Source organism: Rhinolophus ferrumequinum, chromosome 21, assembly GCF_004115265.2.
Source record: "Rhinolophus ferrumequinum isolate MPI-CBG mRhiFer1 chromosome 21, mRhiFer1_v1.p, whole genome shotgun sequence".
In the NCBI taxonomy this organism is placed as follows: Eukaryota; Metazoa; Chordata; class Mammalia; order Chiroptera; family Rhinolophidae; genus Rhinolophus; species Rhinolophus ferrumequinum.
In genome coordinates this window covers 35,821,818-35,839,968 of record NC_046304.1, presented here as the reverse complement: position 1 = coordinate 35,839,968, position 18,151 = coordinate 35,821,818, and the positions used below count along the sequence as shown (strand labels likewise).

Below are 18,151 nucleotides of genomic sequence, written 5' to 3'. Positions count from 1 at the left end.
TTAATTAAGGGGATTTTATTGTACACAATTCTGTAAGGCCCATAGGAAATAGAATGTTTCCTAAAGTGGGCCTGTTTCTATGTTGCTTTTACTCTTCCGTGTGAGGACTTTATCTTAAAATAGTCCCTTATGCTTATCTTTAAAGATGAGAGAATGAAGTTTAATGTAAAGTGTCAGTCCTTGTGATTTCATGGGGATACAATGTTGCCAATGTTTATTATCTAGGTGGCTTACCAGTTTAGGAAATTGAGGTATTTTCTATGCTATACCTCCAGTGGATCTAATGAGTTTTATCTTTATACCTCTTTTCCCTTTCAATCATTATCTATTCCTTAAAACTGAAAAGAAATTTAAACACATTGTTGTGCAAGATCAATTATTCTTTTGTCAGAAACAATGGTTTTCTTTATTCTTTTTTTTTTTTTTTTTTAAGATTTTATTGGGGAAGGGGAACAGGACTTTATTGGGGAACAGTGTGTACTTCCAGGCCTTTTTTCCAAGTCAAGTTGCTGTCCTTTCAGTCTTAGTTGTGGAGGGCACAGCTCAGCTCCAGGTCCAGTTGCCGTTTCTAGTTGCCTTGCCGTTTCTAGTTGCAGGGGGCACAGCCCACCATCCCTTGCAGGAGTTGAACCAGCAACCTTGTGGTTGAGAGCCCACGCTCCAACCAATTGAGCCATCTGGGAGGCAGCTCAGCTTAAGGTGCCTTGTTCAATCTTAGTTGCAGGGGATGGAGCCCACCATCCCTTACGGGACTCGAGGAATTGAACTGGCAACCTTGTGGTTGAGAGCCCACTGGCCCATGTGGGAATCCAACCGGCAGCCTTCGGAGTTAGGAGCATGGAGCTCTAACCACCTGAGCCACCGGGCCGGCCCAGTTTTCTTTTTTTAAACACTGTACACATTTAATAATAAATCATTAGGCTATGATTAAATTAACCTTATCAAAGGAAATTTGTATAATCTTTCTTCCCTTGATTTGTGTTCGTTTATGTCCTTTACTCCATTCCTTTATTTCATTCTCCCTAAGAGTGCTGAAATAAAATTCTAATTTTGACTTGATTAATGATACCAATTTATTATGAAATCACCTTATAATTAACCAAAGTATGGCAATAAAATCAAATATCAAAGTGATGTTGAGATTTAAATAAAGGCATAATAGTAAGTTAAGTGAATATTAGCTTTTAGCAGCCCAAGGATGCCTATCTTTAAGATAATAAAATAAGACTATATAGATGTATAAATATCTCAAAGTGTATTTGACAAGTATATTTAATAAGACTAAATAAAAGATAGGTAATATGATTACAGTGTGATTGGCTTCAGTATTTATGATTAGGCTCAGTTAAAGCTTAACAGAATACGCAATTACTTTCTGCTATTTGTCATTGTGAATATCTTGTTTTCAAACATCCTTTGTTGCTGAGGAAGTAATACTTGGGTAAAAGAGCTTATTCTTTGGTTTTGATCTAAAAGAATATTTTCTCCCTGACCAAGGTTCAATTGCTTAAACAAACAAACAAAAGCATTAAGACAACTATCTGGATAATTCAGTCAAAAATACAAATGTGTACTAATCTTAATAGCTAACTTTTTAAAACAGTTTTATGTAATGATTTCAAACTTCCATTTAATTTTGATGCATACACCTGGCTTATGACTGATTCTTTACGTAAATGTTTGATGTACTTACCATTTTTTCATGTTGCCATTCCTATCTGATCTGTTCTTGTTTTCAGACATTAAAGTAACATTTTCAGAATCCTGCACTCTGAAGCTTATAAATTTTAATTTCCTTCTTCATACAAAACAGAGCAGATGGCCAGTGTGGAAAGAACATTACATCTGACTCTATTTTAGTGTGAAGAAATTAAAGAAGTTGGTCTCTAAAGGGTATAGCAAAGCACCTGTGTTAAAAAAGTAAATAAGTCAGCCAGTATTGGTTTTTATGGTAAATCGCAACCCTTCAAAATAGGAGTTTTATATTAGAAAAGGCAACCAACATAAAATTATAGCTTACAATTCCCTAGCTATGATATGCCATGGGACTGGATGCCAAAACATGAAAGGAAAAGAACTCAGCCTAAAAACCAAACACTGAAAATGTCTTTTTATGTCCAAAAATAGGGAGGGTTTATGTTTAAAACTCAATTCTGGTCATGTGTTAGCCAAACATAGCAACTTCTAAAAATAAATTAGATTCCCTTAGATTCTATAGAATCATATAAAGTAGTTATTATATTATGTTAAAAAGTAAATGCAGAGAAGGTAAAACTGAAGAAAGTCATGATATTCAGGTATATATTTTCATACCTGACTCATATATCTTGTCTTTAGTTTGAGGACATTTGCCCTCATAGGAATGTTAACGATGTATTACCATTTTAGGAAAACAGACTACTTCAAGTTAGAGGAAACAAATCATACGCTTCCTGTCACTGTAGTTTAAGTTACATATCTCACTGGGAAATTGAAGGATTTGTTTTTTCTTTTTTAAATATCTGAACATAAAATTCTATACATTCTTAACATGCATGCTCCATAAAAGGATATCTTTGAATGAAGAAATAGATATTTCATCCAAACTGGCTACTTTCTATGAGCAAAAATGACTTCTAACCTCTGAAATTTTAAGTACTTATTATGACTAACTTTTTTTATTTGGAGAAAGGAATACAAAATCTCTTTTCCCATTCTTTCCATGTTTTGCATTAGCAGTTCAAAACATTTTCCTTTGTGGACATGAGATTAATTCCAAGAGATATTGGAATATGTTTTCTATGGAATAAAGACAACATAAAGTTTCCCTAGTGTATTTTGTCTTGTTATTGCATCTTTTTAAATCTAAATATGTTTCCATATCTGTCCTATGGTATCAACTTCATAATATTTTAAGGTTTTATGCCAATGCTTCTTAGGTGGACATCAGAGTCACTTAGTAATCACCATGTTAAAAATGTTTTGCACCCTTCCTCTCAAACTTCCTCTTAACCATATCAGTTCACAGTCCACTATGATATGCTATAATATACTTGACTTTCAGGAAATGTTATGCTGTGCTTTGTAGATATTCTTAAATTAATTGCATTGTTGTTGCCATTTTTTCACGTGTCTCTTTACTTTCTCAGGTTTACTATTTAAAAGATGTACATTGCTGCTACCTACAAGGGAAAGACTAAAGTACATTCACAAGATATTCGCAGAAGTAAGATCACACTTCTGAATTACTTCACAATCTTGATTTCCAGTGAAGATATTTTATTATTGTACTCATTTAAAATCTGTCTTTAATTAGTAGAACTTCATGAATTAGTACTAAAAAATTAATCAGTGATAATCTAATACTTTACCAAGTACTCAAAGATTGTAAAATGTAGTACAGTAGTCTTTCACTTATTATAAAATAATTTTTATATATAATTAAATATATCATTTAAGTTTATTAGGTTTATCAGAGTATAAAAGTATTTTAACCCACACAGGAATCCTGAGGATGTTTTAAAGTGGTGATTTAGATATTTTATTAAAATGAAATAATTTCTGAATGTCAAAATCTTACTGTTTAAATATACAAAAACATAAGAAAGTTATTTTAATACACAAAATAACAACACTTATGATAATTTATGTATCATGTATGTGTATCATGTATTTGGGCATAATCTCTAAGAAATTGAGCCTCACTATACAAACCCAAACATACACACAACGCTCAGTTCTATACTCAATAGTATGCAAACTATTTCTGATGCACTGGCTTTTTCACGTCAGTGTTTGCATTGTGTTCAGGTCTGTATTATTGCAGCACCTTCCCAAATGATCTTTCTGCCATCCAGTTCTTCAGTCCCCAAGACATTCTATACACTGAATCAAGGTTATTCTTCCTTAAGCATTGCTTCCATCAAGTTAATTTTCTTGCTTAAAACTCTTTAAGTGGCTACTCAGTTTCAGCAAGATAAGGTCCTAAGTCCCTAGCTGGTATTTAAGGTTCTCCCTGACAATGCAACCTTACTTCCTACAACTTTAAGTCTAATTAAGCTGGTCATATATATCTTTCTTCCCAAGTAAACTTTAGTTCTTCTTACCTCAATACAATTTTGTCCTTATTGTTTCCTCACCAATCCTTTGCATTTGTTGTATCTGAATCCTATTTTAAGACATTGCTTGTTTCATATCTTTCATAAGCTTTTTTGATCATTCCCAAATTTATCATTCCCCTGCTTTCATAGTGTCTGATATAATATTGTTTTTGGTCATTTTAGAATTTATACATATTCTAACCTGAATTACCAAATAACTTCATATGTGCATATCTTATGCTCCTAAATAAATTGTGAGCTCCTTGACGGTAGCTCAAATGCTATAAAATTTGTTTTATATTTCTTTCATAATCCCCACCTATACAACAATGCTAATCAGTTATTTAGTGTTTTAGTTATTTTCAGTTAATACTGACAATCATATATTTCCATTAAAGTTAACTGTCAAATCATTGTACAATTCCACTGAAAAAGAGGAATTAATAGTTTTTCTCTTTACAGGTTTCCTGTTTTAAATTCAATGGCTGTGCAGCTCCTATGCAATGTTTAGGATTATCATGTTATGGCATGTTTTTACAGGTACTTTTTTTTTTTTAATGAAATAAAAGGAATGTTTTTGAACTGTTGACAAATAGAGCATGTAGTCTAGTGTTCCATGAGTTAATAAAAGTAATAATCTAGAAGAAGAACAAAATAAAATTGTAAAAATTTGAGAATGTGTTAATCTAATAATGTTTGACACCTCAGATTTTCTTGGATTTCTCACCAGTAAGACATATTTAACATTTATTTGCTCTATACCAGTGTTCTCCAAGTTTCTAGCCAATATTTTAAAGACTAGAAATAATGTGTGGCAAGGAGTGTGTGTGTGGGTGTCTGTGTGTGTGTGTGTGTGTGTGTGTGTGTAATTAGTTTTTTGAATCTTGAGCTAGTTATTTAAGATGTGATTTTAGAAATCGACTGTATGAAAAAAATTCTAATTATAGGAGGTGATAAATGTAACCTTATTATGTAATCATTTTGATGTGTGTGTGTGTATATATGTGTGTGTGTGTGTGTGTGTATATATATATATATAAAATTGCTATGTTGTATACCTTTAACTTCAACAATGTTATATGTCAATGATCTCTTAATAGAGCTGGAAAAAAAATCAACTGTATACTTCTAAGAACATTTTTGACTAATCTTTTATTATAAACAAAGAAGATAACAATATTATAGTTAAATGTTATTCAATATTAATAATATATTATAAATATATTACAGTGTTCTAAGCAGTTTACATGTACTAGCTTATTTAAAACTTACAACAACCTTATAAGGTTTACAACAGTTTTACAACAATCTTGCTTATATCCCAGTCTGCCAGCCACCATCTGCACACCCACATTCTAGGGGCATAACCCCTCCTACTAGTCCTCTTCCAAGATAGATTTTTTTTTTAATTTATTGGGGTGACAATTGTTAATAAAATTACATAGATTTCAGGTGTACAATTCTGTATCACATCATCTATAAATTACATTGTGTGTTCACCACCCAGAGTCAGTTCTCCTTCCATCACCATGTATTTGATCCCCCTTACCCTCATCTCCCACCCCCCAACCCCCTTATCCTCTGGTAACCACTAAATTACGTTCCCCAGATTAATTTTCAAAACCCCGTGGCCATCTTATGGTTACTGATTGTTTTCTAATCCCATCACCCTCCCCCTTACCCAAGATAGATTTTTGCTGTTTTGTTTTTTTCCCATTTCTTTGAGACTGGTAATATGAGCACATTGTATTTATGTAAAATTCAAATGGTACAAAGTGAAAAGTAAGTCTTCCTCCCAAGCCTGTTCCTTGTCCACTGAGTTCCCTTCAACAGAATTTTCCAATGTAAGCAGTTTCTTCTATGTCCTTCCAGAAATAAGATAAATTTTTACACTACTGAAATCCAGGTCAACTATTTTAAGAAAAATTTATGTGATTAATCAACTTTTTCAAAATCGTATTTTAGTTGACCCTTGAACAATGTGGGGGGTTTCGACTGAGCTATGCACAGTCAAAAATGCACATGTAATATTTAATTCCCCTAAAATTTAAGTTGTCCCTTGATATCCGAAGGGGATTGGTTCCAAGACCTCCCACGGATACCAAAATCCATGGATGTTCAAGTCCCCTGTATAAAATGGCGTAGATTGGGAGCATTTGAGGTCTTGCTTCCCAGCAATTTGTCATCAGCTTGGCTCAAATAAACTCTTATAAAAATTCTTAAAAAATAAAATGGCGTAGATCAATGAATACAGTCAGCCCTCCACATTCACAGACTTCCAACCTCCTATTGAAAACAGTACAGGTATTTGTTGAAAAACATCTGAGTGTAAGTGGACCTGCGTAGTTTAAACCTGTGTCATTCAAGGATCAATTGTATAGTGGTATATCATTTAAATTTCCTTTTCATATATGTTTAACTGTACATTCAAGTTTGTCCAAAGATAAATATTCAATTCTGTCCTAATAAAATTTTTTTGCTTGTTCACGTCCAAATCTCATAAATAAATGCTCATAATTGTCACATTAAAATGAGATCATTATTATTTCTAAGCAATATCATAAATGATAGCTAGAGGGGGTCAAAGGAGTTCTACTGTAGTCTACAACTAAGCCATAGTATGGTTGTGAGTCAGATGTCTAAAGCTGTGTTCTAGGGTTTGGGTCTTTGTTATTTTCCTCACACTGCCAGAGTTCAGGATTTAGTACCATTTAAAAGTTCTCTGAAAAGATACTCCCTTTACAACTGAAAAGAAACTGGATTTGGAGCATTTCTAGATTTGGTTTATATAAAATTTCTTATTAATTTCAACAGTTCCATGGTGGATAAAAATTGTGCATCACCTGATTCATGTGCTACAACAGTTATGCTTTTAAGGCAGCATTGACTTATGTTTTGATGTGATGATCTGCACATCTGCAATGTTTCCTTTATTTTATTATCTTCAGACCTTAACAGCAGGTTGGGATGAACTTGAGTGCCATCGTGTTTATAACTTCTTATGTGAAATGACTAATCTCTCCCGCAAGATGCAGACCATTGTCTTCAGCAAACCAGGTAAAGAACTATTAATACAATTCAGAAACAACGTACAGAGATTAAAACAGAAAAATAGCAGAGTTCTAAGGTATATTTAAAAATAAATTTTGGCATATGTTTATAGTAATAGGACAAAGAAATGTAAGGGAATGATTAACACTGAATTAGATAGTGAGACACAAGTGCCTTGTGTTAAAGAAAGTATTCAGAGAGCTTCAACTCTATTAATATTTTATTCCTTAAGCTGGGTGGAGGATACAAAGGTGTTCATTATAGTATTCTTTAAACCTTTGTATATACCTGAAATATTTCATATTTTTAAAATTATAGACTCCTATAATCCAGCAATTTCACTCTGAGAAACTCCCACAGTATGCACAAGGAGACGTGTAAGAGTGAGTATTGAAGCATGTAACCATGAAGAGCTGCAAACACCTAAATGCTCATTGTCAGGAGAATGGATAAATGAATTGTGGCATATTCATACAATCAAAACCATTAGTAGTTAAAACGAATGAACTAGAGCCATGTATATTTAATATAGATAAATCTCAAAATATAACTTGAGAAAAAAGGTTACCATTTGATACGTTCAATACGGAATCATTTATATACATATTAAAAACATGAAAAATAATTCTATATATTCTTTATGGTTACATGCATATATTAAAAAGTATAAGAATATAGTTGGGAGATGTGAGAATTAATTTTGTATGTCAAGTTGAGTAGGCCATAGTACCCAGATATTTGGTCAAACATTATTCTAGATGTTTCTCTGAAGTTAGTTTTTAGATGAGATTAACATTTAAATCAGTAGACTTTGAGTAAAGCAGATTACCCTTTGTAATGTGGATGGGCCACATCCAATCCAAACTATATTGGTAATTTTTTATTTATTTTTAAAAATCTGAAGCAAATGTAGCAAAAAGTAAAGTTTTGACAAAGCTATGTCAAATAATATATTAAAAACTATTGAGTTATACACTTTAAGTGAGTAAAGTTGATACACAGCATTTGTTATAGTATCTCTGCTTTTCTGTCAGCTTGAATTATTTCATTGTGAAACAAATTATGGATTAAAAAGGCAGAATTGGAAGCCCAGTGAAATAATAACACAATTATCATATTCCTCCCTTGATCAGAAACTTTATTAGTTCCCTGATATCTTCAAAATAAAGTCCCAACTAGCCTGGCTTTCACATTCTAATCCTAACGTACTTTTTCAAACTTCTTGCCCATTACTCTTTATATCAGTTTGATACAGAGTAGGCATAGTGCTCTACTCACTGTGTCTCAGACACCTCTTAAACATTTCTGCCTCATACCTTTTATTCATTCTCTTTTCTTCCTGGAATACCGTCTCTCCTTCTCATCCTTTAGGACCCAATTTGCCTGACCTACTCTGTAAAACCTTTCTTGATTTCCCCAGGCCTGCAGTAATGTCTTTTAAACGTCTGTCAGGGAATGCTTATTTACATATGGCCTTAGATCACTGGTAGACTTTCCACTTACACTGTTTTATCTATAAATAAGTAGAACATAAATGCTATAGAAATGTAAAATGGTGCCGCCACTATAGAAAAGTTTGGCCATTCCTCGAAAAGTTAAAACAAAATTATGTGGCCCAGCAGTTCTGCTCCTAGGTATTATATATACCTAAGGGAATTGAGAGCAGGGACTTGGACACATTTTTGTATGCCAGTGTTCATTGTAGCATCATTTGCAATAGCTAAAATGTGAAAACAGCTATATGTTCATCAACAGATGAATGGATAAACAAAATGTGGTATAAATATACGGTAGAATATTATTCAGCCATAAAAAGGAGTGAAGTTTTGATACATGCTACAACATGGATGAACTTTGAAAACATTATGCTAAGTGAAATAAGTCAGATACGAAAAAACAAATATTGTATAATTCCACTTACATGAGGTACCTAGAACAGGCAGGCAAAGTCCTAAAAACAGAAAGTAGTTAGAGGTTACCAGGAAGTAAGGGAAGGGGAACATTGTTGCTTAATTATTACAGAGTTTCTGTTTGAGGTGATGAAAAGTTTTAGAAATAGACAGTGGTGATGGTTGAACAACATTGTGAATATAATTGATGCCACTGAATTGTACACTAAAAATTATTAAATAGCAAGTTTTATGTTATACATTTTACCGCAATTTTTAAAAATTAGTAATGTAATACATTAAAAACTATTTAGTTATACGCTTTAAGTAAGTAAATTGTATGGTATTTAAATTATTCATATTTCAATAAAGCTGTTAAAAAAAAACATGAAATACCACTTCTTACCCACTAGGATGGCCAGAATCATATAAGTCAGATAACAAGAGTTGGTGAGAATGTGGAGAAATTGGGACCCTCATACATTGTATGGTTCAGCCACTTTGGAAAACAATTTGACAAGTTCCTCAAATGACTAAATATAGAGTTACCATATGACCCAGCAATTCTACTCTTAGATATATCCCCAAGAGAAATGAAAACATGTGTCCACACAGAAACTTGTACATGAGTGTTAATAGCAGCATTATTCAGAATAGACCCAAAAGGTGGAAATAATCCACATGTCCATTAATGGGCAAATGTATAAACAAAATGTGGTATATCTACAATGCAATATTATTTAGCCATAAAAATTAATGAAGTACTGATACATGCCATAACATGGATGAACCTTGAAAATGTTATGCTAAAGAAAGAAGCCAATCACAAAAGACCATGTATTATATGATTTAATTCATATGAAAGTCCAGAATAGGGAAATCTATACAGACAGAAAGTAGATTATTGGTTGCTTGGGGTTGGGGGTGGTAAAGTATGGAGGGATAGGGAAGTGATAGCTATAAGAGCAGGATTTCTTTTTGAGGTGATCAAAATGTTCTAAAATTGACTTGGTGATGGCTGCACATGTCTGTGAATATACTAAAAACCATTGAACTGTATGCTTTAAATGGGTAAATTGTATGGTATGTAAATTGTATCTCAATAAAGCTGTTAAAAAAAATAGCCCCTTGATAATCTACAATTTTTAGAAGAAAATGAAGTAACACTTTCAGTATAAAGCATATTAATGATGTATGTCTTTGACCTATCAATTATTCACATCAACCTTTCTAGGAAGAATGATTTACAAGTCTTTTGTCTTCGTAGGAAGTGCCCGAAAACTGGAGTTAAGGACCAGACTGTTCTGTAGGAATGTCCTGCTTGATCACTGGACACATCGAAGTGATTCTGTTTTTTGGTTGACACGTATATTAAAACCATGGCCAATGGTGAATCAGGCAAGATTACTGTATATCATCTTTGGACCGATATCTCCTCAAGATGGTGAGCATCTATTTTTTAGCAACATATGTTACAAAACTGGTTACTTTTATTTTTGGAAAGCATATCTTTTTGTACCAGCTCAGTTTCATCATTCCTAATGACTAAACTAGTTCACGATTTCATAGATTTATAGTTACATTAACTTGTGCATAACTTAAGCTTCAAGACAGAAATTGTTCTCCTGCATGCTATTTCCACATATATTCCTATCATCTCTGGTTTACCTAAAATAGCTGATTTTTAAACATTATCTTAACTCAGGAATATGTTTGCTGCTGGAGGGGACAAATAGTGCCAGTGAATCAAAGTAGTAGTTGGAATTTATGTTTTACTTAATTTTGGGTGCATAAGATGACTTTTTGCAATTTTTTGCCTTTCTAATTAAGTTTAGATTGATGTTAAAATTAGCATTTCTTTAGTTCACATTGCCGTATGTCAGGAGGTAATCAGTTTAAAGTATGTCGAATAGCAGCAAGAAGCCAATCTGGGATTAAATTTTTTTGTATGTGTAATTCACAAAGAAAATTGGTCACAGGTCAATAATCAAAAATTGCCTGGATTGCTCTGTTTTGATATAAATGTTTGGAAGATTCTCAAGTATAGCATGTTCTCTCTTTCAGATTTATTTTATGTAATGTAAGATTACATTAATTGTTTATTCCAATGTCTGTTATAGGAGTAGTATTATCTTTGAACTAGAAGCACTGTTCTGCTTGGTGGAACTACCTTTTCTTTACTTCATTTAGCTGTTGTTGCTGTGCTTCATCACATCAGTCAGAGACATTCAAATTGATACTCTTCACAGAATTGATCTTTCATTATGAAAATAACATATATAAGTAATGAATTCCATTATGCAATCTAATTTGCTTTTTAAACAATCCATGAAGTCTTCTATCACAAAGCCATCTATTCTGTCATAACCTAATTTTTGTTTCAATTGTCATTCAGGACAGGTGATTTGGCAGAAAATGATAGAAGAACCTACAGATGAATCCAGTCTGAGAGGTTTGGCTGATGCCATTAGATTACTATATGACACAGGCACCAAAGAGTGGACAGCAGATGATGTTATCAGTCTTGTAGATGAACTATCAGGTAAAAATATATATTTACCACACAATGTAACAGAAATTTATTATTAGAATACAGTTACAAAATTGTAAGGGTAATTCTACTGGCTTACCTCTTGGAAATCATTAAATGCTCTAAAATATTTAAAGAATGTATATAGTCAACTACTTTGCTTCAATTGTGAATTTTGTAAATATATATTTATTACCATTATTATTAGAAAGCTGCATAATTTAGCTCAATTATTCCCATTTTGCAAGTTCTTAGAAACACCCTCCTAGTTGTGTAAAGAAGAAAGCCTCTCCTGTTGGTATAGCAGAGGTGAAAGAATTTTTTCCAGTCATGCATAATCCTTTAGATTCAAAAGTTGACAAAATTTCTTTCTTTTCACAAGATGAGACCAACTTGCCTGTTGATCTATGTGTAGGAAAAATGCTTTGGCTATATTACTGGTACATTTGTAAGAGCTGCCACAACATGGCAGTAATCTCTGTCTACAGTTAAATGCTGTAATTGGAAAACTAAAGCATTCTTTTCTGAATTTTTTCCCTTGGCACTACTTGTATTTTCAATAAAGTGATATAATATTGCATATAATTAATGATGTTTACTATAGCTATTGTGTAACTTCTCATTAAATAACTGTTCTTACTCTAATAAAAGTGGTTCCCCGTGAGTGGCTTCTAGAGAATAATGCACGTCTCCTAATTCTAAGTGGCAACAACATCTGTTTCACTTTCATGGCTAGTAAAGCTGTGAATGGACGGGCTGCTGAACTGGCAAAGCTGATAGTCTTTTTGGCTTTGGTAAGTAAAAAATAAGTTTTTCTCTAGCAAGTTGTTTAACATTATATTGACCTTCCAGGGAGCTGTCCTGAAGGAACTGAAATATGTACAAAACATTTTGAAAGAATAATTATTCAAGTATATATTTTATATATACTTGTAAAATTTAAAAATGTTTATGTAAACATAAATATTTGGAATTATTCCCTATATTAACCTCTCCCCACTTCATGTCTTGATTATCATCATAGAGCTCTGCCAAGTTATATTCTTGTTTTTAAAATTCCATTAAAAAAATGAAGTACCCCGTTTGATTTGCTTCAGAATAGTCAATGGGCAGCAAGGAGAGGATGTGGAAATGAAAGGTGATAGAGGTAAAACAAGATTGGCAATTGTTGAAACTGGAAAATGAGTACTGAGAGTCCATTACACTATTCTTTCTACTTTTGTATAAAGTGTTTTTCAAAATAAAACATTTAAAATATATTTAATACTCATTCATTTAACACAAATTGAGGTTTTACTATGTGCCATACATTGTGTTAGATTCTACGACTATGGAAATTAATAGAACAAATCTCTGACCAAAAGCTGCTTATAAGTCTTTTAAGAGATATCAAGGTATATATAAATAAATTCAGAGAAATAAGTGCAAGAATATATATGCAAAAAGATACAAACAGAGGTAGCAGAGAGGAGCTAATACTGGGTGAGTATAGAGCACAGAGAGGGCTTCCCCAATTCCAGTAGAAATAGGTTTTTAAAAATGAATAAAAGTTCACCAGGCTGATAGAGGGGGTAAATTGAATAATTTACCTGCATGTTCCTGTACGTGTTACATAGAAATCTCATTTATTCAGCTACCATCACAGATGTCAGCTCAAACAGGCTTCAAAAGCAATGGAATACTCTTCCAGTTGGGTGTTGTGAGGAGTAATTGAATATAATCCCTTTTCTATGAAATGGAGACAGGATCTTTACCAACTCAGTTCCTTAAAACATGAATGAAACCTCTGTGCTCTTTTTAAAATGTGAAAATGTGAAAAAAGCTACTAAATTAACTGTATTCACAATGTAAATATTTATTTTAAAAATTAAGGAAAGTCCCTCCAAAAAAGAGACAGAAATGGAACTGCATGGCTTTATTCACAGGACTGTAAGCAGCTCAATATTGTCTCTCAAGGGTAAAATGTGCAGAAGAGGAGGATGTGGGAGGTTAGATGGAAAGGGAGAGGTCGGGTAATGAAGGGCCTTGTAGACCATCCGTGGAGCTTGAACATATCCTCTAATAGGGTGCTGCTGAAAAGTTTTAGGAAGAGAAGAGATCAGTTTTAAGTTTTTGAAAGGTCACTTTGGCAGCGCTATAGCAAACAGAATGGAAAGGAAGTCACTAGGGGTGGAGAAGTCTAGAGAAGTCTAGAAAGCCTTTTCTGATGAACATCTCAACTCTGATCATTAATTTTCCCTAAATTGCCTTAGACTTGTGTTCTCTTTATCTTCATTTATTAATAGTGTTCTTAAGCTATTTTATGTGTGCAGTAAGTCATCTCCCAAATAGATTGTAAATTCTTCGAAATCCAGAACTATGTCACTTACTTCTTTCATAGTGCTTCGTACCATGCCTTACACGTAAGTAGTCAATAAGTCTTTCCTGTCAGATTAACATTATTTAGTTACACTAGTTTATTTCCAAGCTGTATATTATTTGGCTATGTGAGTTAAATTGGCCAGAGTGTTAGTAAATAAAACTTTTTCTTTTCAATATTAACTATTACATGTAGTCTTTAAATGTTTATCTTTTAAATAATAGAGAGATAAATATTCCCTACAACTCTCAAAATGGAAAGTTGGTAATACTATAGTTTTCTTGTCTATCGAAATTTCCTGTTTGTCTGTCACCCTGATTGGACCCCTTGAATATAGAAACCCTGTCTTTATGGCTTACCATTGAATTTCCAGTTCTTAGCCTGTGCTCAATAAATATCTGTTGAATGAATGAATGAGCAGACGTCTTATTTTCATATGTTTAATAATTGTTTCCAATATTAGTTCTTACATTAATAAATAATATCCTATGACAATCTTGAACCATACTTTTATCTATATCATACATTTTCCACTAAAATTGTACCATCTGAAAGCAAAGGAGTATTAGATATAGGAGCATTTCCCATTTATAGACTCAATATAGTCATGTGTAATAAATTATGTAAAATCATAAACCATCATAGTTAGTACCATTTTCAAAGTCTATAGCTTTCTTCACATGAAGATTTACCGTAATGATTTGTATGTCTATATCAGGTGTGTGAGAAAGAACTATACTGCATGGATTGGGCAGTTAAAATGATGCACAAAGTCTGTAAAGTCTTTAGTACTTCAGTGGAAAGAAGTAACTTTCTGCAGAATGTGGCAAACGCATTTGCATGTGTTATAATGGAAATGCTGCAGTCAATTATGTCTGGTGAGTATGCATGTAGATAGTGCACAGGTGAGAGTAAAATGCATTCTAGTTTCCACTTCAGACAGAGATAATTCTGTGTAGACTTTTATTTCTAAACTAAGAATAGAAGTAGACATTTTTTGTTTGTTTATTTTTCCATGAGATATATTTAGTTCCTGATTTTTTCAGTTTAAATCTGATATTGGTTTTAATGGGAAACAAAATTGAAGCGCCTGCTCAGAAAGGAACCAATTACAATTTTGCACGGCAAAAAATTTTAACTTACTCACTTATCAACTATCATGTTCATCATAATAATACAATGAATATATTTGTATAGTCTCAATAATTGTATAATATTGTATAATATTTGTATAGCTTCATAATGTATTTGTATAGTCTCAATATATATTATTTTACAGTTTTATTAGGTAGTCAACATGATAATTAACCCTATTTTACAGATGAGAAAACTAAGGCTTAGAAAAATTACCTGACTTGCCCTACCTAAGTCATGAAATTAGAAGCAATAAAACATGGACCAATATCCTTTTCTTCTGACTTTTAATTCAGTGCACTTAAAGAATTTCGTGATTTCAATGGTCAACATCTGACTTAGTAAAGATTACTAATTAGTCTTCTGTTACATATTATTAGGGAAAATTAGGACATCTTATGTTTTAAATAAATTATATATTTAAAAACTTAACTGTCATTTTCTTTTCCCTACTATCCATTCCTGTGTGTGGCATATAGGAGACCGTGATGAAGAGGAGAGAAACTTTTTGAATTTATTCCATCTGGTGCATGCTCAGGCGAACTTCCATAAAGAGGTCCTGTATTTGACCATGAATTCTCTCTTTACTTAAATACTCAGAAAGTCTTGCATTTAGAGAATACCTCACTAAACTAACAATTATAAGAGTGCTACTTTTCCTCAAAGAATGGCATCTGTGGAACTTTCTTTTACCTAACTAATTCAAAAGCTACATAGAATTTTAGAAGTAGCTGCTTAAACCATTATTAATATAAAAATGACAGGCAAATCCAAGTATGTATTGAGATTTCTCTGGAAAATAATCTGTACCTCTCCAGATTTTGGTAAACCTAACACCAAACTAAACAGAACATTAGTATCCAAGAATCTGGGATCAGCCAACCTGTATGTGTGGATCTTTGAAGCAAGAGAAATTTTTGTTTTATGGTTAGAGCAGACCCAAATTCATTAAATAGTATGTATCTGTTCACCTTGCTTAGGTTTTGTAGACATAGCCCAGAATGTTTTGTGAAGGTTTACAATATGATGTTTTGGAATGTACAGATATAAATCACATTTTTTACCACTTTCTCAGCTTATGATTACAAAGAACATTATATTTTGTTTACATTTTGTGTGAACAGATCAAAAACCAAAGGAAGTGTGTGTGTGTGTGTGTGTGTGTGTGTGTGTATACAGACGTCTATATATATACACACATATACACGCGTATACATGTTTCCTTCTTTAAGACAAATCATACAAAAAGTCTATAAATAGAGGAAGTTATATATTGTTTTAATACAAATTATCTTTTATTCTTTCCTGGGGATTACAGTAAAATGTTGCAAATAAGGGAAAATATAAAATGAAAGAAAAATAGCTATTCTGCTGCCTAAACAATCTTCACAAATAATTTGCACTTCTTCCTAAAGCTTTTCTCCCTATCCTAAAGAGTGGGACTTGAAGAAAACTGGAAGCATGAATGGTTAGAGCAGCCCATGAGTGGGGATTTTCTTCACTCAAGTAAATGGATTCCAAGAAGCTCCAGGATTATTTCAGTCTAACATTTGTCATCACCACTTTTGTTATTTAAGTAGAAAATAATGGTGCCTAATGGGGCTGAAATAATGCTAGAGCCCTCCTGGCTCTCCCATTTTCTTCAAATTGGGTTTGATCATTTTACTTCTGAAGACACACCCCTCTCCACTGGACTTCTCAGAGGCTGACTTTCTTTTCCAAAGCCCTTGACTTAACTTACCTCTTCAGCTAATGAAGGGAAGAAACACTAGAAGATATAGAAATTACCCGCAGAAGTATAAATTGTGGGAAATTCTCAAGTACTTGGCAAGAGGGGTTCAGAAAGAGATTTAGTAGGATTGAGGAAGAGTGAAAATTGTGGAGAAAATATAAATTGTGATAACAAGATTTTACTATATTTCAATAGCAAAAACACTTAATTTTCATTTATGGAGGGTCAGAAATTAACTGCCTTTCTTTGATGGATTGTCCAACTATAATTCCATCGGTGGCAGGAATTATTTCTCCAGAGTTTAGCATTTGAATATTTATGCAAAAACAAAACCCTTGCTTTTATTCTGGTTTCATTTTCTTCCTCTCAATTAAGAATTCACCCACAAGTAAATTATGAAGATTAAGCATTGTCAGATACCACAGTACGAAATAACACCTTAATTAGCTTTGTCTTTTCTCTCTCACTCTTTTTCTCATACATGCTTTGGAAAGCCTATTATATATTATTTATCAAAATACTGGTGATTCCAAGTTCAGAATATATTCCATTAAATTATTAAGGGGGGAGGAAAATGAAGGAAAAAAGTAAAAATTTTAATACAAATAGTGAATATTTTTAATAGTTTTCTAGGTAGATGATAGATATTAAGTTTCATTCTCTTAGAGAAGCAATTTGGCATTGTGAAGTTTTCTTAAATTCCTTGAATTATCCAAGTCTCTACAGCAGTTATTTTCAGCAAGTTTACAAAAGAAGCATGGTTTAATTTAAAACATTTTGACCTGGATTTTGAATCTCATCACACACTTGACTGACATGACTGCTGCTGTGAATTTTTTAAAACACATTATTGCATTATTCTCAATAATTGTGAGATTATTATCTCATCCTCCCCAGAAATTTAGAACATAAAAAATCTGATTCATTCTTTGGTGCAGTAGATAAATGATATCATCTTGCTACCAATAAAAAGTAAACTAATAAATTCTTCATTCAATTATTAATAAATAAAAATAACATTTGAGACCAAATTTGCAATTTCCTCAAATCAGCAGTCTAGTTTTTTTGCTGAATACATTTGTCATTAGGAATAAAGTGTGATATCAGATTTTAAAGTGGGAGATTAATTTGCAAAAGCATATATTATTAGCATTAGTATTGATATTTAAGTGATGGTGCCATGTTTCCCCGAAAATAAGACCTAGCCGGACAATCAGCTCTAATGCGTCTTTTGGAGCAAAAATTAATATAAGACCCGGTCTTATTTTACTATAATATAAGACCAGGTCTTTATAATATAATATAATAATATATAATATAATACAATATCTGGTCTTATATTAATTTTTGTTCCAAAAGATGCATTAGAGCTGATTG

At 32.5% G+C, this 18,151-nt stretch overlaps 1 protein-coding gene across 2 annotated transcripts in view; it reads left to right on the top strand.

The window, feature by feature from the left end:
• FBXO47 (F-box protein 47) overlaps window positions 1-16,178 on the top strand; it is a 37,150-nt gene extending 20,972 nt beyond the window's left edge. Inside the window, exons 3-10 of one of the 2 annotated variants that reach the window (XM_033090985.1) lie at window positions 3,129-3,205; window positions 4,542-4,619; window positions 7,028-7,136; window positions 10,287-10,463; window positions 11,415-11,561; window positions 12,201-12,343; window positions 14,627-14,786; window positions 15,522-16,178. In XM_033090985.1, coding sequence (XP_032946876.1) covers window positions 3,129-3,205; window positions 4,542-4,619; window positions 7,028-7,136; window positions 10,287-10,463; window positions 11,415-11,561; window positions 12,201-12,343; window positions 14,627-14,786; window positions 15,522-15,634 — 1,004 coding nt within the window. In that variant the 3' untranslated portion in view covers window positions 15,635-16,178. The remainder of the gene's footprint in view (window positions 1-3,128; window positions 3,206-4,541; window positions 4,620-7,027; window positions 7,137-10,286; window positions 10,464-11,414; window positions 11,562-12,200; window positions 12,344-14,626; window positions 14,787-15,521) is intronic. The other variant, XM_033090984.1, reaches the window with a different exon arrangement.
• Window positions 16,179-18,151: the final 1,973 nt, after the last annotated feature.